At 35.8% G+C, this 22,528-nt stretch overlaps 2 protein-coding genes and 1 long non-coding RNA gene across 5 annotated transcripts in view; 1 reads left to right on the top strand and 2 right to left on the bottom strand.

Moving 5' to 3' along the window:
- The window catches only part of LOC131824837 (uncharacterized), a 71,706-nt gene extending 62,872 nt beyond the window's left edge, over window positions 1-8,834 (bottom strand). Inside the window, exons 1-2 of the long non-coding RNA XR_009351004.1 lie at window positions 8,738-8,834; window positions 6,206-6,294 (exon numbers count right to left, since the gene is read on the bottom strand). This is a non-coding gene — a long non-coding RNA (uncharacterized LOC131824837). The remainder of the gene's footprint in view (window positions 1-6,205; window positions 6,295-8,737) is intronic.
- A 40-nt stretch (window positions 8,835-8,874) lies between these two features.
- On the top strand, window positions 8,875-18,881 carry TTC14 (tetratricopeptide repeat domain 14). Of its 3 annotated transcripts, none has more exons than XM_059163391.1 (12): window positions 8,878-9,194; window positions 9,681-9,802; window positions 9,916-10,115; window positions 11,034-11,118; window positions 11,283-11,412; window positions 11,673-11,828; window positions 12,455-12,526; window positions 12,912-13,031; window positions 13,135-13,257; window positions 15,660-15,777; window positions 16,709-16,818; window positions 17,626-18,881. In XM_059163391.1, exons 1-12 carry the CDS (start codon window positions 9,034-9,036, stop codon window positions 18,533-18,535), a joined length of 2,307 nt encoding a protein of 768 aa, XP_059019374.1. In that variant the 5' UTR covers window positions 8,878-9,033; the 3' UTR covers window positions 18,536-18,881. The 3 variants fall into 3 exon arrangements, 2 of the variants coding, with proteins under 2 accessions (XP_059019374.1, XP_059019373.1); XM_059163390.1 differs by having other exon boundaries at window positions 9,678-9,802; XR_009351003.1 differs by lacking the exon at window positions 17,626-18,881 and having other exon boundaries at window positions 8,875-9,194; window positions 9,678-9,802; window positions 15,660-16,281; window positions 16,709-16,854.
- CCDC39 (coiled-coil domain containing 39) overlaps window positions 15,644-22,528 on the bottom strand; it is a 58,265-nt gene continuing 51,380 nt past the window's right edge. The window contains exon 20 of the mRNA XM_059163389.1: window positions 15,644-22,475. Coding sequence (XP_059019372.1) covers window positions 22,322-22,475 — 154 coding nt within the window. The 3' untranslated portion in view covers window positions 15,644-22,321. The remainder of the gene's footprint in view (window positions 22,476-22,528) is intronic.

Below are 22,528 nucleotides of genomic sequence, written 5' to 3'. Positions count from 1 at the left end.
AGCAACAGAATACACATTCTTCTCTAATACACATGGAACATTCTCCAGAATAGATCAGTTCTGGTCTCAACCAGTATCAAAAATTGGGATCATTTCCTGCATATTTTCAGACCATAATTCTTTGAAACTATAACTCAGTCACAATAGAAAAGAACTCAAATACATGGAGGCTAAAGAGCATCCTTCTAAAGAATAAATGGGTCAACCAGGAAATTAAAAAAGAATTTTAAAAATTCAGGGAAACAACAAAAATGAAAACACAACTGTTCAAAATCTTTGAGCTACAACAAAGGCAGTCCTAAGAGCGAAGTATAATATAGCAATACAAGACTTTCTCAGGAAACAGGAAAGGTCTCAAATCACAACCTAACCATACACATACAAAGAAGTTAGAGAAAGAATAGCAAATAAAGCTTAAATACAGCAGGAGAAGAGAAATAATAAAGATCAAAGCAGAAATCAATGAAATAGAAACCAAAAGAACATTAGAACAGATCAAAGAAAGTAGGAGCTAGTTCTTAGAACTAATAAGATTGATAAATCCCTAGCCAGACTTATCAAAAAGAAAAGAGAAATCCCCAAATAAATAAAATCATGAATAAAAGAGGAGAGATCACAAGCAATGCTAAAGAAATATACAATTATAAGAACATATTATGAGAAGCTATATGTCAGCAAATTAGATAATCTGGAAAAAATGGGTGCATTCCTAGAGAAGTATAAACCACCAAAATTGAACCAGTATGAAATAGAAAACTGAACAGATGTTGGGGCGCCTGGGTGGTTCAGTGGTTAAATCCTCTGCCTTCGGCTCAGGTCATGATCTCAGGGTCCTGGGATCAAGCCCCACATCAGGCTCTCTGCTCAGCGGGGAACCTGCTTCCTCCTCTCTCTCTGCCTGTATCTCTGCCTACTTGTGATCTCTGCCTGTCAAATAAATAAATAAAATCTTTAAAAAAAAAAAAACTGAACAGATGCAAAACCAGTAAGGAGATTGAAGTAGTCATCAAAAATCTCCCAATAAACAAGAGCCCAGGGCCAGACGGCCTCCCAGGGGAATTCTACCAAACATTTAGAGAAAAGTTAATACCTATTTTCCTGAAACTGTTCCAAAAAATAGAAATGGAAGGAAAACTTTGAAACTCTTTTTATGAGGACAACACCTCCTTGATCCCAAAACAGGATAAAGACCCTACCAAACAGAATAACAGACCAATATCCATGATGAACAAAAATTCTCACCAAAATACTAGCTAATAGGATCTAACAGTACATTAAAAGGATTATTCACCATGACCAAGTGGGATTTATTCCAAGGCTGCAAGGTTGATTCAACATCTGCAAATCAGTCAATGTGATACAACACATTAATAAAAGAAAGAACAAGAACCATATGATACTCTCAATAGATGCTGAAAAAGCATTTGACAAAGTACAGCATCCTTTCTTGATCAAAACTCTGCCAAGTGTAGGGATAGAAAGTACATACCTCAATATCATCAAATCCATCTCTGAAAAACCCAAAGCAATTATCATTCTCAATGGGGAAATACTGAGAGCTTTCCCCTAAGGTCAGGAACACGGCAGGGATGTTCACTGTCACCACTGCTATTCAACATAGTACTAGAAGTCCTAGCCTCAGCAATCAAACAACAAAAAGAAATAAAAGGCATCCAAATCAGCAAAGAAGTCAAATTCTCACTCTTTGCAGATGATATGATACTTTATGTGGAAAACCCAAAAGACTCCACTCCAAAACTGCTAGAACTCATATAGAAATTCAGTAAAGTGTCAGGATATAAAATCATTGCACAGAAATCAGTGGCATTTCTATACAACATCTGAATTGGCAGAAGAAAGAGAAATTAAGGAGTCGATCCCATTTACAATTGCACCCAAAACCACAAGATACATAGGAATAAACCTAACCAAAAAGGCAAGGAATCTGTACTCAGAAAATGATAAAATACTTGTGAAAGAAATGGAGGAAGACACAAAGAAATGGAAACACATTCCATGCTCATGAATTGGAAGAACAAATATTGTGAAAATGTCTATGCTAGCTAGAGTTATCTACACATTGATTGCAATCCCTATCAAAATACCATGAACTTTTTTCAAAGAAATGGGATATAACCAATCCTAAAATTTATATGGAACCAGAAAACACCCTGAATAGCCAGAGGAATGTTGAAAAAGAAAGCCAAAGTTGGTGGCATCATAATTCCAGACTTCAAGCTCGATTACAAAGCTCTAATCATCAAGACACTATGGTACTGGCACAAAAACAGACACATAGATCAATGGAACAATAGAGAGAGCCCTGAAATGGACCCTCAACTCTATGGTCAACTAATCTTCAATAAAGCAGGAAAGAATGTGAATGGAAAAAAGACAGTCTCTTCGACAAATAGTGTTGGGAAAATTGAACAGCTATATGCAGAAGAATGAAAATGGACCATTTCCTTACACTACACATAAAAATAGACTTGAAATGGATAAAAGACCTCAGTGTGAGACAGAAATTCATCAAAATCCTTGAGGGGAACACAGGCAGCAACCTCTTTGACCTCAGCCACAGCAACTTCTTCCTAGACACATTGCCAAAGACAATGGAAGCAAAGGCAAAAATGAACTATTGGGACTTCATCAAGATTAAAAGTTTTTGCACCAAAAGAAACAGTCAACAAAACCAAAAGACAACTGACAGAATGGGAGAAGATATTTGCAAATGACATATCAGATAAAGGCTAGTATCCAAAATCTATAAAGAAATTATCAAACTCAACACCCAAAGAACATAATCCAATCAAGATATAGGGAGAAGACATGAACAGACGTTTCTGCAAAGAAAACATCCAAATGGCCAACACATGAAAAAATGCTCAACATCACTTGGCATCAGGGAAATACAAATTGAAACCTCAATGAGATACTGCTTTCCACCAGTCAGAATGCCTAAAATTAATAAGTCAGGAAAGGACAGATGCTAGTGAGGATGCAGAGATAGGGGAATCCTCCTACACTGCTGGTGAGAATGCAAGCTGGTGCAGCTACTCTGGTAAACAGTATGGAGGTTCCTCAAAAAGTTGAAAATAGAGGTATCCCAGGACCCAGCAATTGCACTACTGGGTATTTACCCCAAATATACAAAGGTAATGATCTGAAGGGGCATGTGCACTCTGATGTTTATAGCAGCAATGACCACAATAGCCAAACTTTGGAAAGAACCTAGATATCTATCAACAGATAAATGGATAAAGAAGATGTGGTAAATATATACAATGGAATATTATGTAGCCATCAAAAATGAAATCTTGCCATTTGCAACAACGTGGATAGAACTAGAGGGTATTATGTTAAGCAAAATAAGCTGATATAAGAAAGACAATATCATATGATCTCGCTGATAATGTGGAATTTGAGAAACAAGGCAGAGGATCATAAATAAAGAGAAGAAAAAATGAAACAAGACAAAACCAGAGAGGGAGACAAAGTATAAGAGACTCTTAATCTCAGGAAACAAACTGAGGGTTGCTTGAGTGGAGGGTGGTGGTAGGGATGGGGTGGCTGCGTGATGGAGTTTGGGGAAGGTATGCGCTATGGTAAGCACTATGAATTGCATAAGACTGATGAATCACCCTGGCACCCCTGAAACAAAATACGTTAATAAAAATAAAATTATGTTAATAAAAATAAATAGATAATTAAATATTTAATAAATATATTATATTATATTATAATTAAATAAATAAATAAGTAAATAAACAAGGTGCATAGGATCATAGTTTAATCTTTACCCAGACATGCTCAGTCTTCCAATGGATTCCATTAAGGATAGGGCAATATACTAAAACAGTAATAGATTTCTAGTCTTAAAATTCTCCTTTGGTGCTGCCATCAACAAAATTAAAAAGCAGTTACTAATTAAAAGTTAAAAGGCAATCAATTACTCTTTTTCAGAGAAATGTCCAAATTGCATTAAAAATGAGTATCAAGTCAACCCAAAATGTATTGACAAAAAATATATTTATTTAGCATCAAATTGCCAATTTTTCTTGATTATAATCGTGACATGTACCCTGCTGGTGTAGTATTCTGAGAAACTGCCACAAAAAGAATCTAAGAAATGTGTGTGTTTGTATCTTTTAAGCTTTCTGGACAAAATACCTGGAGATAAGCACACTGACCTACTCCATGTATCATACACGTCTTTTTAACTGTTTTTCCTCCCCAACAATCAAGATGGATTTGTTCTGAAATATCCTCATCCTATTCTGTCTTTTTTGTAAACATAGGCAAACATGGGGAAAAAAATGGCTGGCTGAGAATAGCACTGCAGATGGCCACTGTGTATGGTCTAGTATTGCACATCTCTGGGAGTGCCACATATGTCATACATGGATTATGATGTAAACACAACAACCCCAACACCCTCATCCCATGCGGGGGGTTGTGCAATATTCACCCCTGGGTCTGTTCAGAGCTAACTGGCCTAAATAAAATTAGTGATTATCTTTCCTCTTAAAAAAATTCAAAATTACTGAGCTAATCAATCCTAGACCATGAAATCTGAGCTAACTTATATTAAAATAATAACCTCACCAAAACATTTACCAGCAACTAAAATATGGAGAAGGTGTTAGAGATATAACTTTCTTAAAATGACTCTACACAGTAGGTCCCAATAACTTACTCCTGAATCTTTGTTTAATTGGCAGTAGGTTTTCTGGTAAAGGATAGAAAACTTGATACCCACAACGATCTTACAGCACCCTCATGTGGATAAATATTTGACAATGTTTTTCTTAAAGGGATGTGTTAATCTGTGATATGAAAAATAAGAAGAAAAGGTGGTATAATCCTTTCAAAGACTTCTGCATGAATGAACCTTTATCAGAACAAGTCTGAATTATTTCTCTAATAATGAGGATGAATTTTTGGCTGATTTAGCCATATTTTCCATTTAGTATTCCTCCTTCTTCCCTGAATTAACCCAGGGTGACTCTAAATATAACTCTGAGTAGAACAAAGCTCTATCTTCTATGGAAGCAAAGATGCCTTTTGCACTGTGTGCCTATGAATGAAACCAAGTGGCCCCATAATAGGGGGGGAAAAAGGTTCAAGGCTATCTTTAGAAGTTAACATAATAGGTATTTTTAAAATAAAATATGCTCCATACATGTATATTTACAAACTACATTCTTAGAGAGCATGGTTTCAGCTGACCCTCTAGATGGTATGGCATGGTAGAACGAGTACTAGATATCCAGTAAGACACTGTGGATTCTAAAGTTAGTTTTTGAACTATTCTTAACCCTTCCATATCTGTTTTTTAATTTTTTAAATGGCAGTAGAAATAGCAGAAGCTACTAGTTGGTGGCTTCCTAGTATACTCAAGATTCCTTTCATTCCAAACCATAAATTTACTCAATTTGGCTTAAGAAACAATTAAAAAAGGGATTTTTTAAAGAAATAAATTGGGGGGAAAATTGCTGAAAAGTTAAAGGGAGGATTATTAACATACCTTTATGGTCTTATCTAGGTCCACCCACACTTCCCTGATACAAACACCTCATCCTTAACTCCAGGGGAGGATGAGGCTTTTTGATATTGTTTACATCAGAATTAAGAACTAGAAAAAAACCTGTCTACAGATTTTGTATGAAGTCATAGGTTATTTGTGTAAGTCCTTCCTATGTGGCAATAAACAAGTTTCTGAGCTCCAGATACACCTCATCTTTTACATATTGTCTCACTAGAAGCTCTGCATGTTATTTTGGGAAACTTGGGGGAGCCAAGAAAAGCTACTTTAAGATATGCTGCTTTTGCCTTTACTTTTTGTGACTACCTTGCTCTAGCTAAGTTTTTAGCACAGGCATTTAGTCTGTGTGTGTGTATTCTCACACAGAAGAAACAGGGTCTCTTCCCACCAATATACAGTCTACCTGAAATGATACACATAATTAAAATGCCTGTAACTAAAATATCTCTACCTACCCGAATTTCACACTCGCTGTTTCCAGAACACATCTTTCTTTCTCACATCTCTACCTCTCTAATTATATTGCTCCCAACTCCTGCAAAGCACATACTTGCCTCCCTCTCTCCTCTCTTACCCCCATCAACTCCCAGTACTTCATCTCCCAGAAAAATAAGGGATCTAAGCAGACAACTAGTAGGTGTCCACAACAATAGTACTTACCACATGACCCACTTCTTATGTCTAATCCTTTATTGGACTGTGCACCACTTAAAAATCAGGAGTTGTTTTCATTTTTCTATCTCCAAGGCCTAGAGAGTATGTTAAAAGACATACATATATGTTTATTTAAAAATTCAATTTGATACCACATTAAAATGGGCCCAGGATCAGACACCAAAGATCTGACTGTCTTGAATGCCTTACCTCACTTCCGTCCCATATAGTCATTTGATTATTCATACCCTTAATCTGGAAAACTAATAAAAAAATATTTTTAAAAGAATCTTTTAAAGGTCAGTAAACAAAAAATTAAAGAAAGAAGTGAAAGAAAAGTGTTTTCTGTCTATGTCTGCCTTGAGAAATCCTGCACATGGGACAAGTTTCTCCAAAATGAATTTCTCCAAAATGCTACTGTTTACTTTTGTTCAAGAGGACTGTACTAAACTATCCATATTTAAGTGGCACAGATTTTTAATATAGTGAAATAAAACAAAGTCATATTATCTCAAAATCAGAGAAAGTTAGGCCTTGTATATGATAAATATCCTCTTACTCTTTCCCCTCACATCCTCTCCTCACTCCCTCCAGTCCTATGTCAACCACATAGTGCTCAGTCCCCTCCAAAGTCAAAGTATATCTATCCCAGCAGAAAATTAGCTCAAGTCCATCCATAACTGAAAAAGGCCTAACCCCATGCTGTGGGAGTAGTATTTGGAATGTGAAGACTAAGGTTGTCTCTGGCACTTAACTACTGCTGGCCCATTCAAGGCCAACACCAGCCAAAGATAGGACCCAGCTTGAGTCTTGATTATCACTGCTATGTACACAGCAAGCATTTGATAAATTTCACTCTTGAGGAACACTGCTTACCCTCTAAAAGCAGTTACTTTCTCCTGTTTCCATGCCCATACCACAGCAATTTTAGATATTCAAGACATGGAGTCATTGTTTACTAGGCTGTTAAAATTAGGAAAAATAATAGACAAATCCTATAGTGATGAAGGAATGTTCTACTCAAGAATGGCTTCACAAGTTGGCTCTCTCAGGATAAGGGCCACTGTCTTCGCATCTGATTCTCAGATGCTGGGCTTCTCAGTCCCTCCAGAGATAATTAGATCCTTAATAACAGATCAACTCTAATGAAAATAATGTAACTTACCGGAATATCTACATAGTTCATTTTTGTGGTTGGCTTTCAGTGACAGTACCATCTTTCCTAATATCAGCCATTCTCTAGAACTGTAGCTTAACACCAATCAGTCTGTACCATTAAGTAAACTTTCCTCATAGTGGCTTAAAATGTATTGTTTTTTAAACTTGCATCTTTCTTCGTTGCATCTTCTCAAGTCTCCGTAAATGATTTGTCTGGATTTTTCACAAAATAGTGTGAAAGAATACACTGTATTCTGGACTGGGTCTTCTATGCAGGTGATGAGACAGTGAAAACACATAGCTGGAGAGGAGGCAGAGTAACTGCTACTGTTTACTTTTGTTCAAGAGGACTGTACTAAACAATCCATATTTAAGTGGCACAGATTTTAATATAGTGAAATAAAACAGTCATATTATCTCAAAATCAGAGAAAGTTAGGCCTTGTATATGATAAATATCCTCTTACTCTTTCCAGCAACGGCGTTTGTGAAGATCTATTAAGACCAAGGTTGGAGGGGCGCCTGGGTGGCTCAGTGGGTTAAAGCCTCTGCCTTGTCTCAGGTCATGATCAAGCCCCGCATCAGGCTCTCTGCTCAGCGGGGAGCCTGCTTCCTCCTCACTCTCTGCCTACTTGTGATCTGTCCGTCAAATAAATAAATAAATCTTTAAAGACCGAGGTTGGAACCCTAACTGTAACGTTTACCAAGTGAGTGACAATGAGCAATTTATTGAGACTCTCAGGCCTGTTTCCTTAACCTCTAAAGGGGGAGTAAAATGAATTAAGGTAATTAGGTTCTCAAGTCAATAACGGGGGATGGGAAGAAGGGGAGGAGAGAGGGGGAGGAGGGGAAGCCTAAATCACAATTACCTTTGTAAATCACTTTAATTATCTATAGTTTATTGACTTTAATGTATACAACACTACACTGTATATCTTATGGGCACTACGTTTTTAGAAGCCACAAACTAAAATAAAAAAGAATGCATATATGCATATGTCTAGACATTAAAGCCATTCTGATTTTAAGCTAACTTTAAAAATGACTACAATGAATGGAGTATGGATAGAGAACACAATTCCGGTGCTTAATAAATGTTAGTGTCCTTCCTTTCTTCTGGGCTTAGATTACCAAAAACTCTCCCACAGCAGTCATTTTTACGTGGTTATGTCTGAGATGCGGGCAGTGACTTAACCAGCGAGTACTCTGAAGGAAGAAACTTTGAAACTCGTTTGGGGTTCTCACCCTGGCACTAGAACTTAAAAGCGCCCCAGTAAACAGGTGGATGAATTATTACTTAGCCTAGATTAAAGCCCAGGCCGTCTCAACGTAAAAATAATAACACCACAGAAATTTTAAAAAGCAAACTTCACATCACTACCTCGAAGCGGTACGCAGCCCTTAACTCAGGAAATGCTTAGCCCAGTGCTTCCGGCTTCCGTAGTCTCGCTCCATTTCGCGAGACCGAGGCGGAGCTTCTCCGCGCAGCTCCTCGGTGCCGCCGCTTGGGGCGGTCCCGGAACACTTCCGGGAGACGGCTGTGTAAGTGTCCGTGATGTGCGCTTTCGGCCTCTTGCAGGCTCATTCCTTAGCCTCCGGGACCACCAGGCTGAAGTAGTGGGTACGGAGCGGGGGTACTAGCGGTCCACCTGTCGTTGGGTCCAGCAGCCTCTAACCATGGACCGGGACCTTCTGCGGCAGTCACTGAACTACCACGGGCCGTCCCTGCTATCCCTGCTCCGCAGCGAACAGCAGGACAATCCGCACTTCCGGAGCCTCCTGGGGTCGGCGGCCGAGCCTGCCCGGGGACCGGCGCTCCAGCAGCAGTTGCAGGGCAGGTAATGGGACGGACGGCTGCGCCGCTGCGAGACCGGGGAGGGGACGCAGGTCGGGGCCCCAGTGCTGCAGCCGGGTGACTGAGTCGAGAACGAGCAGAGCCGCGGCCGCGAGCACGTGAGGATTTGCGGAGCTGCTGCAGAGGGCGGGTTGGAGAAGGCTCCGCTCTCTGGGTGTGAGGGAAAGGGGGGATGTGGGCTGAACTTTTTTCTTCGGTACTGCGTAGCAGAGGTACGGAATCTTTAGCCAGAATCCCTTAGGCTTCGTTATCGGGAGCTTCGGGAGTTACTTTGTAACTTTCCTCGCCCTCCACCTACAGGCTGGCGAATGAGGGAATCCCTGATTAAAACTTTTTCTTGGAGGATGTACGGTCCGGAGCTTAGGATGGACCCGATTGGGCGATGAAAACCATGAACTTATAAGCTTGGATGTACTGAAAGGTTTTGCCCATAAACCAGTTTTCATAAATTTTGTTTCCTTTTAAGAAGAGAGAAGAGAGTGGACAACATTGAAATACAAAAATTCATTTCCAAGAAAGCGGATTTGCTTTTTGCACTTTCCTGGAAATCGAATGCATCTGCAACATCTGAAGTCAATGAAGACAACGAAGGTGAGTTTTGTTAAAACATTTTGATTGCGGTTTGGGGTATTTTACTGCACCTGGGATGAAGCAAAGTACAATGCTCTTGTTAGTAATTTTCCTTTTTTTTTTTTTTTTTTCAGATGGTTATGCAGTCATGCCACCTTTAGAGCAGTTCATGGAGATACCTAGTATGGACCGGAGAGAGCTGTTTTTCCGAGATATTGAGCGGGGTGATATAGTGATTGGAAGAATAAGTTCCATTCGGGAATTTGGGTTTTTCATGGTGTTGATTTGTTTAGGCAGTGGCGTCATAAGAGATATATCTCACTTAGAAATCACAGTAAGTTACTTTTCAGTTATTTGATTGCTTCTGTTTTTGGTAAGAGTCCTGTCAATGCAAGAATTATGTCTTGCATCCACTTGTGCTTGGGTGTACGATGCTGACACAGTTTTGAAAAATAAATATTAACTGGAGAAAAAGTATGTTTTCCTTTTTAAAAAATGGTAACGATTATCTAGTTAGTTTCCTCCTCTATTTCTGGTTTCTGGAGGTTTATTTGGTTCCTTTGGTTGGCAGGGATAGGGTCCTTCTTTAAATGCTCAGAGATATCAGTGGATATGGTGAGAGTGGTTGGTATACCAGGCATATTTCTTCTAGCGGAACATGTTCTTACTTATTTAGTATTTGGAATTAGACACCTACATGTGGATAATTTGGAAACAAATTTCTTATTTTTATATTTACAGTAGTTAAATGTAAATTATTTGTACACATACATTATAAGATACTTTGCCAAAGATGAATTGTCTTGAATTTGAAATAGTGTGTTAATTTAAAAGATTTGATAATTTGCTGTCTGTCAAGGCAGATGATCCAGGAAGAAAAAGCAGAATAGACTGGATAACGGACATAAACTTTGGAGAATTCACATTTAATTTTCATTAGAATTCTACTTTCTGGACAGTTTCACATTTTTCTTTAACAAGTATAAAATATAAAATATAAAAATATTGTTTCATAATCCGTATTTATATTTGGTTCCTGAAACTAATTGCAAATTTCATGAGATTTTAGTTTTTGAACTGAACCAGAAAACTTGTTTTACTATGTTTGGGTACAGGCATTGCTTATAATTAAAATCCTTATTTTAGAGTGCTAGTTTTTTTTTTAACATTCTTGTCAACTATTAGCTGATTGTACTGAACAACTAGGGTAAAAAATTATACTTCTGGCATTTTAAAATACTTCTCCTTGCAGGCTCTCTGTCCATTAAGAGATGTACCTTCTCATAGTAACCATGGGGATCCTTTATCATATTACCAAACTGGTGACATTATTCGAGGTGATCATTTTCATCATATTAATAAAAAAGTAACATTTCTCAGATTTTTGTTTATGTTAATTTGGAAAATCTGTCTAATGAGAGTAGTGTTTGGAAAGATTTATGTATTTTTATGTTAGTTTGCATTTTCTTGTTAATCAGCTTAGTTTCCTTATTTTTTTAAGCTGGAATCAAAGATATTGACAGATACCATGAAAAGCTTGCAGTGTCTCTGTATAGCTCATCTCTTCCACCACATCTGTCTGGTATTAAATTAGGTGTAATTAGTTCTGAAGAGCTTCCTTTATACTACAGGTAACCTATCTACATGATTTAAAGAAATTAATTACAAAACAGTTCTTGATTAAAAAATAGCACATTATGTCCAATTTCTAAAATTAATTTCTCTTATTTCAAAATATGCTCATTTTATTTTTATAATCCTTAAGAAGCCAAAATAATATTTCCATACCTTCATGTATAAAAATGATATGAGTATTTCTTTTATAGAAATGGGACATACTAATTATGTTTGTCATTTTTTATATTTTGTTCCATGTGTTTTGTTGTTTTAGGAAAAGTGTTGAACTAAATAGCAATTCTTTGGAATCCTATGAAAATATCATGCAGAGTTCCTTGGGATTTGCTAATCCAGGAGTAGTTGAATTCCTTCTAGGAAAACTAGGAATAGATGAATCTAATCCACCATCTTTAATGAGAGGTTTGCAAAGGTATAGTATATTAGTTATTATTAAGTGGTAAGGTAAATGGTGCTGAGCTCAAAATCTATATAACTCAGAGACATATTTGACTATTTTAAGCCTGATGGCAGCAATATGCCAAAGAGTGAATGAACCAGGTGATCCCAGTTTCCTTCTGGAATGGACTCTGTTGTGATTACATGTATAGAGAAAGACGAACAAAGTTTATAAGAATGTTTATATATTTATGTTAAAAATACTGTTGAATAATAATAGTCATTCCTGAGAATTTAAGAATATTGTTTTATATGAGAGGGAAGTAAACCATAAGGGACTCTTAATAAAAACTGAGGGTTGATGGAGGGGAAGTTAGGAGGAGATGGCCTAAATGAGTGATGGGTATTAAGGAGGGCACCTGTGTTGAATGCTGTGTATTATATGGAAGTGATGAATCACAAAATTCTACTTCTGAAACCAGTATTCCACGCTACGTTAACTAATTAGAATTTAAATAAAAATTTGAAAAAAAATTACTGTTTTGTGGATGGAATATAAATTTTTTGCCTGGGATTTACTTTTGCGGTGTTGAATTTTTATCTATAAAGTATTACCCAAAAAAAGAAATGTATCGTTTGACTTTGATTTTCTTTGAATAGCAAAAACTTTTCTGAAGAAGATTTTGCTTCTGCATTAAGGAAGAAACAGTCTGCATCTTGGGCTTTAAAATGGTATGAAAACTTTGTTTTTCAACAATTGCATTATCTAGTCTAAAAGGCAGTAATTTTTAAGTCATTATTAAGACCAAATTCATTTATAAATGAATTGAAATGATGCCTTTTGACATTAACTTTTTTGTAGGTGTAAATGGTGTTATAAATTTAAGAGACTTAACCAACATTTTCCATGTTTTTCAAAAGGAATTAGTATATTGTTGTATTGATTTCATAAATATTTGTTAATGAAATTATCCAAAAGCAGGGTACTTCCTAGGTATATTGAGAGTACTGAAGACTAAATATTAACCACATTAGATTTGTTATAAAAATTTATTCATGCTAACATTGTTTGGATATTCTGAGAAATGTGTGTGATGCTTTACAAATATCTTTTTAGTGTGAAGATTGGAGTTGATTATTTTAAGGTTGGACGCCATGTAGATGCTATGAATGAATACAATAAGGCTCTGGAAATAGACAAACAAAATGTGGAAGCTTTGGTAGCTCGTGGAGCATTGTAAGTGAATCACAGCTTTTAAGGAATATTGATAAGATAAATGTGTATAAGATTTATGAGTAGCTCACAAGATAAATTCTCCTAATTTATTTCCTATCTCTAGATATGCAACAAAAGGAAGTCTGAACAAAGCAATTGAAGATTTTGAGCTTGCATTGGAAAACTGTCCAACTCATAGGAATGCAAGAAAATACCTCTGCCAGACACTTGTAGAAAGAGGAGGGCAGTAAGTAAGATTTTGTTTAAAATTAAGTAGAGATCTAATGTTCATCCAACTACTATAAATAAAATCTTGTACTTAACATAAGGAAATAGCATCTTTAACTCAATTCAGAACACCCTTAGTTTCAATTTTGGTTTAAAATGTTTTTCAAATGTAGTCCTCTTTAAGCTTTTTAGTCTTTTTTTCCGTATTACTGAGGTTCTTCATGATTGGAGTTTGGAGATATTTTAGTGTCTTAAGTTTATTGTTCTGAACATCTGTTTTCATTATGTAAAAATAAAAATGTAAAGGACAAGAAATTAAGTACTCTTTTCCTGGACATACAGAAGAAGTTTTTGTTTTAAACTGAGGGTTGCTAGAGTGGAGGGCGGGGTAGGAGGGATGGAGTGGCTGGGTGATGGACATTGGAGAGGGTATGTGCTGTGGTGAGCATTGTGAATTGTGTAGGACTGATGAATCACAGACCTGTACCCCTGAAACAAATAATATATGTTAAATAAATAAAATTAAAATAAAATAAAAAGTTTTTGTTTTAGTAGGAATTTGATTTCTAATTCTTTTCTCATTCTGGTAATATAATGCCAGAAGTATGAATTGAGAGTTCTGCAGTTAATTGTGACTATTTTGCTCTTATGTTTGCTGTTTGCTCTGCTCTATGCAGTAAAATCCACAAACTCAGATTAAATGGAAGAGCAAATCATTAAGAACAAACCCTGCAATTTTTGTTACTATTCTGATATGCTGGCAAAATACCTAGCATAGTACTTGTGTTATAAATATTTAATGACTAATGGGCTAGTCTAATTCCTAAAATATTGTGAAGAAATAATATTCCATTATAAATAATTTTAGTAAGTCTGCTTTAATAATTAAGAATTTATAACAATAGTATCTTTTTGCAGCTAATTTTTTTAAATAGGATTATCTTCTTTCTGTTTCTTGAATTTGCCTAATTAATCCAGTTTGTATGATCATTCCAGAATTCCACATAAAGGAGTTTTGCAATATTTGTTTTTAATTCAACTTTAACTTTAGACTCAAGTGACTGTAGCAGCTTTTTACTTTCTCACTAGGTAGATAGTTACTAAAATATGGCTGTCTTATTACCCACATACTGGTTTCTTCTGGCTCAGTGGATAGCAACGTGATCTGTATGTTATCCAAGCCAGAAATGTTAATAGCTGATCCCTTTCTGCCCATATCCAGTCTGCTACAAAAGTGATCCTGTTGAAGCCCTTGGATTTTTGTGGGGTTGGGTTTTTTGTTTTGGGTTTTTTTTTTCTTTTTCCTACTGTTAAAAAACTGAAAATATTTTCCAAATTCTTTTCTGCTCTGTATACACTTCCTGATTCCAATTTTTCATAGCAGAGACATGAGTTTCATCTAATAATTCTTTCTGCCAGCTAGTTGTGATATAACATGTATGTGTTGGTATTTCCAACTTCATCAGTGAATTTTCCTGGAAAATTTTCTGCAGAAAGGAAAATTCTTAATAAACTACTAGGAAAAACCAACCTATGTAATTCTATGCTAAAGCTCAAGATTATACTTAATTTAGAAAAGACATTAGCTAATTGTGTTTTCATGTATCATACTGAAATCCCAAAGCTGGACATACAATATGGCTTTAGTTACCAGTAATGAATTGCTACTTTTTTTTTTAATTGAGATATAATTGACATATAACATTAGATTCAGATGTACAACGATGATTTGCTGCATATATATATATTTCAAAATAATTACCAAAACATTTGGTTAACATCTCTCATCACATATAGTTAACAATTTTTTTTTTTTTTTTTAAAGATTTTATTTATTTATTTGACAGAGAGAAATCACAAGTAGGCAGAGAGGCAGGCAGAGAGAGAGAGAGGAGGAAGCAGGTTCCCTGCTGAGCAGAGAGCCCGATGCGGGACTCGATCCCAGGACCCTGAGATCATGACCTGAGCCGAAGGCAGCGGCTTAACCACTGAGCCACCCAGGCGCCCCATAGTTAACAATTTTTTTTAAAGATATACTCTTAGCTATATTCAAGTATGTAATATAGTATTACTAACCAAAGTCACCATGCTATACATTACATCCCCAGGACTTACTTATCTTTTAACTGAAAATTGTACATATTGACCACCTTCAGACATTTCGCCAGCACCCTCCCAACCCCACACAACCACCTGTCTGTTCTCTGTATCTGTGAGTTTAGATTTTTTGTTTTATGGGATCTTTTTACCAAAGAAATAGCAGTAAGAAGTACATGATTTAGGAAATGCTAAATTTGGAAAATGTTACTAAACATGGCTATTCTCTAATAAGTTCTCTCATATAAGCTTCTGATCTATATGCATATTTGAGGGGTTTTTTTTTTATTTTTATGAAAAGCAAAATCTTTGTTTCAAATTTAGGTTAGAAGAAGAAGAAAAGTTTTTAAATGCTGAAAGTTACTATAAGAAAGCTTTGGCTTTGGATGAGACTTTTAAAGATGCAGAGGATGCTTTGCAGAAGCTTCATAAATATATGCAGGTGATTCTTTATTTCCTCTTAGAAATTTAGTGATACTTGAAATTGATACCCAAACTTAACTTTCTTACAAGGAATACTATTCTAGATTACTTAGTCAAGACATTATGAAAACTGTCTTTTTAGATACAGCTTCTACTTGGGTTTGACAGTACTTCATAGTTCCTTTGTAGTTGGTACCCAAAAGTAAAAATAGCCCTATGAGAAATTCCTACTGCCTGCATGTGGTATGTGGTTTTCCGAACTATCCTTGTAGTGAGCTTTCCTAGTAGTTACAAATTCAGTGCTGTTGCTATAATTGAGCTAATTATAAATATCTCTTTGAGAAATATTTTAAACTGCCTTTTCCTGTAATACTGATGATGATGTTTTCTCATGCATTTTCTTCTGAATTGGACCATTGCTGCTGTGTCTGTGACATCTGGTGCTGCTCATCCCCATCCTCAAACTGGAAAATGATTTCTTATGTAATCATGCGTCCAACTGGGCTGTGCTATTTTTTAAATGGTTTGTATTTGAACATGGTGGTTCCTCCCTCAATTCACCTTAATGGAATTTATTTGAATTTTATTTTATAAATTTGCATCCTGTCTAAATTTTTCAATTTTTTTAAAAAATAATTTTTCATGTATTATTTATTTTATTTTTTTCCCTTTCTTGCACTCTGGGTCATGGGTACCAATGCAATGGCTTCCCCTTTTTTCATGGAATACCAACTGCAATATGGTCCTCGATGCTGTTCTGGCTATTCCAATGATTAATGCCAAACACTTGTATGATTAATTTTTACATGTTAAAAATACTTAATGCTGGATATATGGTGATTTGGGTGTACCCCATTTGGTTTCTGGTGGGGGGGGTCTTTTGGAAACTGGGTTTTATATATTCTGCTATTTTTAACGTGTGGTTTTTTCCGATATCTGGGTTCTAAAAGAAATCTTTGGAATTAAGAGAAAAACAAGCTGAGAAGGAAGAAAAGCAGAAAACAAAGAAAATAGAAACAAGTGCAGAAAAGTTGCGTAAGCTCTTAAAAGAGGAGAAAAGGTAAACTATAATATTTAGTATTTTTTTAACTTAAAGCAGCTACTGAGTTGAACCACAGTGCCATATGGAGGTTAAAGTAAGTAAAAAAAAAAGTATTAACATAACCAGTGATACATCATAAGTATGTGTACCACAAATTTTTCTGTAAAAGAAAGAAAGCAAAGTGGAATCTAAAGGTAAAATTCTGCCCCCAAAAAAGAAAAATCTTAAAATATATAATAGATTATTTTAATTATCTGTATTTGGGGAGAAGTGTTTTAGAACTAGAGCAGTGGTTCTCAACTGGGGGTGCCTTTTTTCCCCCAGGGACATTTTTGGTCATCATAACTGGTGAAGTAGTACTAACATCTAGTAGATAGAGGTCAGGGATGCTGCTAAACATCCTATAGTGATACCCCTGCCTCTACCATCACCCTGCCTTCCTAACAAAGAATTACTCAGGTGAAAACGTCAATAGTGCTGAGGTGGAGAAACTATTAGAGGTAGCAGATATAAAACTTACGTTTCTCTCCTTCATACATTCAGATGGACTTAAATTTTTTTGAAAATGTTGGAAATGTGACTGTCTCTTCAGAAATAATGATCTGCTTTCAATGACAGTTATCTACACGGTATTTTTTTTTCCCAGAAGTCATGAGTGATAGTAAAATTGGATATTGTAGTAACTGCGATTTACAGTAATCACTTATCTAAAGCCACAGCTTTTATGAAACCTTTAAAGAGAACAAAGTAGAACTAGAATCTTTATGGATAATCAAGAAACATTTTTGTACTTAACATATTTGATGGGCTAACTATATTTTTTAGGCTAAAGAAGAAAAGAAGAAAATCAACTTCTTCCTCTTCAAGTGTTTCTTCTGCTGATGAATCTGATTCTTCATCATCATCCTCTTCCTCTTCTGGTCACAAAAGGCATAAGAAGCATAAGAAGAACCGTTCAGAGTCTTCTCGAAGTTCCAAAAGGCATTTAGCTAAGGCCTCCTCAAGTCAAATAGATCAGAGTAGGAAAGATGAGTGCTTCCCAGTTCCAGCCAATACTTTAGCATCTTTTCTTAACCAAAAACAAGAAGTGGAAAAACTACTGGAAAAGCAGGACAGGTTACCATATCAAAAGAAACAGGTAAAAGAGAAAGATAGATGCCCTCTCTCTTCATCTTCAGTTGAAATACCGGATGATTTTGGAGGTAGGTCTGAAGATCCAAGAGATTTTTATACTCAGGCAAGTAGTAGCAAAACTGAAAAACCATATAAATCAGAAAAACATTTTTCCAGTAAAAGAGATTACTCAGATTCCTTTTACAGGAATTCAGAGGACAAAGTGAAAACTTACGGTTATAGAAGACTTGAAAAAGATACAGAGGGAAGAAAAGAGCACTATAGAAGGTGGGAGCCAGGTTCCGTGAGGCATTCCACTTCACCAGCAAGCTCAGACTACTCTTGTAAGTCAGTTGAAAAATATAAAAAATACAGTTATTCTGGATCACGTGATTTCAGTAGACATGAGCAAAGATATCCATTAAATAAAAATCAAGGAGAATATGAAGTAGAGAGTAGTTATGAGGAGGACATTAAAACAGAGGTTCCAGAAGCAGATGGACTAAATAGAAAAGAGCAGTCAGAAAGTGGAATTAAAAAAAATTTACCTCAAAATTTACTCAATATATTTAATCAGATAGCTGCATTTGAGAAAGAAAAAGGAAATAAGCCAAAAAATTAATATGCCGGGGGATTCAGCACCATTACACAAAGGCTGTTAATGAAAGTTTTAGGTCTTCTAGTCTAGAAGAATCTCTGCTCCTAAAGCTATTTGTAGAGACTACAGAAAGCAGATACTTTTTAGCTGTTCTCAAAGTATATTTGATTCAGTTGTGGGTCTCCTCACAGCTTGATTTTTTAGGCTTTTCATGTGTATGTTTCCATATACTATTTCTTACTGTAATGATTTAAACTTCACCTAAAAATAATTCTCAAAGTATTGCCTCCTCTCTGTATTATAGTGTATGAGAATTCCTTGGGTTCACCTTATCCTGCTGCTTGAGAAAAAATTAAATTTGTTCATTGAACACTTGGATTGTTTTCTTCAAAAATTATTTCATTGTCTTTTCTGTTAAATTTTCTTTTCCCTCAGCTTTTGAAAGAGATACACAGTATTTGATTGTTCCTTAAGTACCATTTTATTATTGATCATTTATTTAAATATCAAAACTTTTTGTATAACTTCTAAGATTATATACCGATTACCTGTCTTGCCTAATTGACTTCTAAAGCTTGATTTAATTAAAAATGATTTTTGTGCCAGCTTAACAAGTACTTTAGGAATAAAGCCATGAAAAGTTGAATAGGGACTCATTTTGCTTTTCTCTCTCTCTTTTTAAACCTTATTGTTAGCAGTATAGCCCTAAGAAATTTCTTAACTTTAAATATTGGCAAGACTTAGGGACTGTATACCAGGCAAGATTAGGTCAGAATAAAAAAAGAATCCTTTTATCAAAAACAGCAGTGACAAGAGAAACACTATAAATCTGGTTTTCTCCTAAGGGAAAGAAAATTGGGAAACTGTCCTAGTATTGCGTATGTCCAGTTGGGAAGGCACCGGGCATGTTTATAATTAGCCTACAGCTGGCTTACATTTCCTTTTTTTTTTTTTTTAAAGATTTTATTTATTTATTTATTTGACAGAGCACACAAGTAGGCAGAGAGGCAGGCAGAGAGAGAGAGGAAGCAGGCTCCCTGATGAGCAGAGAGCCCGATGCGGGACTCGATCCCAGGACCCTGAGATCATGACCTGAGCCAAAGGCAGCGGCTTAACCCACTGAGCCACCCAGGCGCCCTTTCCTCTTTTCTTAATACATCTTTCCTGACAGTTCCCTTGATACCTCCTTTTTTAGGGTCTGGTTAAATGACAAGGCCAAAAAAGCCTGGTTTTACTCAAATTCCAGCAACTATAGCTGAAAAAGATTATGAAAAATCCTCCCAAATTTGAAAACAGAGATTTGGAGATAGACATAGGAGTCATGGTTGTTGATTTATAATGATCTTTAGAATCTTTCCAATTTCAGATTCCAGTGTAAGTGACAAGAGGCCTTTAATGCTACCTCTTTAAGTCATTCTGACCAGTTGTGTCCTGTTTGTGGACTTCAGACTTAAGCGTTGGCAGCCAAATGGAAAAGCTAAAGTTTGTTTTACAGTGGAACAGAGAAACTGGTCAAAAACTATGGGTAATAGCGGTAGAAAAGTCACTCACTCATCTTTGTACAAGAAACTCTTCTTAAAAGAGTCCCTGGTTCTTTCTGTGTATTAATAGTTCCTGTATCATTCCTACATAGACCTACATAGATAGTGGTTTTTGTAAAGAGTGAACAGTATCTCAACATGGTCTTTGACCTTTAGGAATTGCTAGTACATCTTCAGTATTTTATGTACACATTTACTAAAATCTCTGAGCATCACTATCAATCAGCACTATAATTTTCTAAGGTGTCTTTGTGACTTAATGTTACATTCATATACCAGACAACTAGGATAGTACCTAATACAAGCCTGCCTGAACTTAGGAATTCCATCTTCCCCAGAGTTTCTTTCCTGGAACATAACTAAACTTCAGAGTATACAAGCCAGTTTCTAAGGATGTGTTCAGGAAACCCACCACAGCAAAAGAATATGGAGGACTGACTTACCAAGAATTGTTAGTAATTATCTTTAGCAGTTTCTTTCCTTATCATTATGTCTATAGTTTGTACACACCCAGACTGTGTCTGGACTCCCACAAATAATTTTCTAACATAATAGGTAGATGTTAAGATAACTCCACATTTGGAGATAATGGGTTTGATCCCTGTGTCACCAAATTTAGCATTATTACACATACAAGGTTGGAACTGTTTGTTTAAGAGAGTTAAATAGACTTGTATGCTGGCCCAGAACCAAAAGAACCATTTCACAAATACTGTGCTAGCCTTTGGGTGGTAACTCAGTAATAGAAGTTACTGTGCAGTTCTTATGCCAGGACCTGTACATTTTGTATGTATTTGATCATTTCAGTAAACTTGTGTAGGTAATTCTTACTGTCTCAGTATGACAAGGAAGAAAGCATAGAGAAGCAACTTTGCCAAGGTCATAGAGCTAGTAAGACAATCCCTGCCTCGGTAAAACAGTGTTTAATATTGAATTGCAAGTTCCAAGTAATTTCCAAAGTAATACAGGGCAGAGAGAATAATAACTTGAGCAAACACACAAAATGACCATAAAATTAATCAGTTTTTCGATCTTAAAAATCTTACGCATTTAGAACCATATTTTACAAAAATATTTTACTCATTGGATTTGGTTATAGCATTCGCTGGCTATTTCTAAAAACAATAAGATACTTAAATAACAATCAGCACAAACAGGTTTACTGCAACTTCTGCCTTTCAGAAGGAACTGTAAATGACACTTCTAAATAATTAACAACGGTTGTGACAAATTCTTTTGAGGGTTGAAGGAGAAATAGTTAAGTATATAGTTTCTAAGTATATATAGCTAAGGATTTACTTAAAAGCCAGTTTTATAATCATACTCCACACTCTCCAAGAGTTGAAAATATTGGGCTCGTGTTTTATAGTATATTAAATGGAGTAACATTCTAAATCTGGTGGTCTACCTCCACTGTAAATTTATGGGATTCCTGTTGCAAATCAAATCACACCTAGTTCTTTGTCTACTACAAGAATGTCCTGGGGAAGAAAGGTTGAAAGTACATTCTTAACTCTTTATGCTTGGCTGTATCTTAACAAAATAATGTGTTTGACTTCTTTCAAGATCAGAATTAAGTAATTCCTAGAAATTTAAGCTGCATTTTTATTAATGTGCAGTGCTCTTTCCTATTGTTTTTTTTGGGGGAGGAAATAAATGCTATTTGGGGGTTAAAATCTTTAGAATCCTACCGAAAGAAGAAACAAAAAGACTTCTCCCCCCAAAGCCCAAGAAACATGTTTCTCTGACTAAAGCAAACCTAATTTTAGGATTTTCTAGGGTAAATGAGAATTTTAGTATTATAAACTATCACAGGACAGCAAATCTTAACAAATTTCCAGAAACACTATGTCACATTAGAACTGAAGTTGTTTCATGGCTAGCATGAAATAACTGAAGCAAAGTGTTTTCTAATCTAACAAACATCAAAATAACAGTGAAAAACATCATTTTCTCTGCTTATAAAACATGTAGCCTTGTTAAAGAATCTGCTGTTACTGCTTTCCTTTTCTGTGAAGAAAATAGTATGGCAAAGGCTAAGGAAATTAAGCATTTCTTTGTCATATGTGAAACCTAAATTGCTTGACTTTTTTAACTGTTTCACATTTTCCACTAAGTAAACTTTCATCTAGTTATTGCATATTTCTAACATGATCTCAGTGGGCCTCTCATCACTCCACAGCACCCAAAAGCGTAGGGTGGAATTCACTATCTTAAAAGTAAGATTTTTGCTTTTGTGTTTACAACTTATACAAAGAGGTTGAAATATTTATTTGCTGTCCTTTTTGTTTTTATCATTATTGGAGCTACTGGTTGCACTTGGCGGCCTAGAAATGTCAGTCACTGAAGAGGAGGCAGGGAAGTTCAGCTCTAATACTTTAATTGAAGTCTGAGAGGTAGTACTTGTGGTACTTCTCGATGACCTACAGGAAAAGAAAAACAGCACTATTTTAAATTTAATTCAAAATCTATATTA

This window comes from Mustela lutreola, chromosome 2 (assembly GCF_030435805.1).
Source record: "Mustela lutreola isolate mMusLut2 chromosome 2, mMusLut2.pri, whole genome shotgun sequence".
In the NCBI taxonomy this organism is placed as follows: domain Eukaryota; kingdom Metazoa; phylum Chordata; class Mammalia; order Carnivora; family Mustelidae; genus Mustela; species Mustela lutreola.
This window is presented reverse-complemented; position numbering and strand designations above follow the sequence as displayed.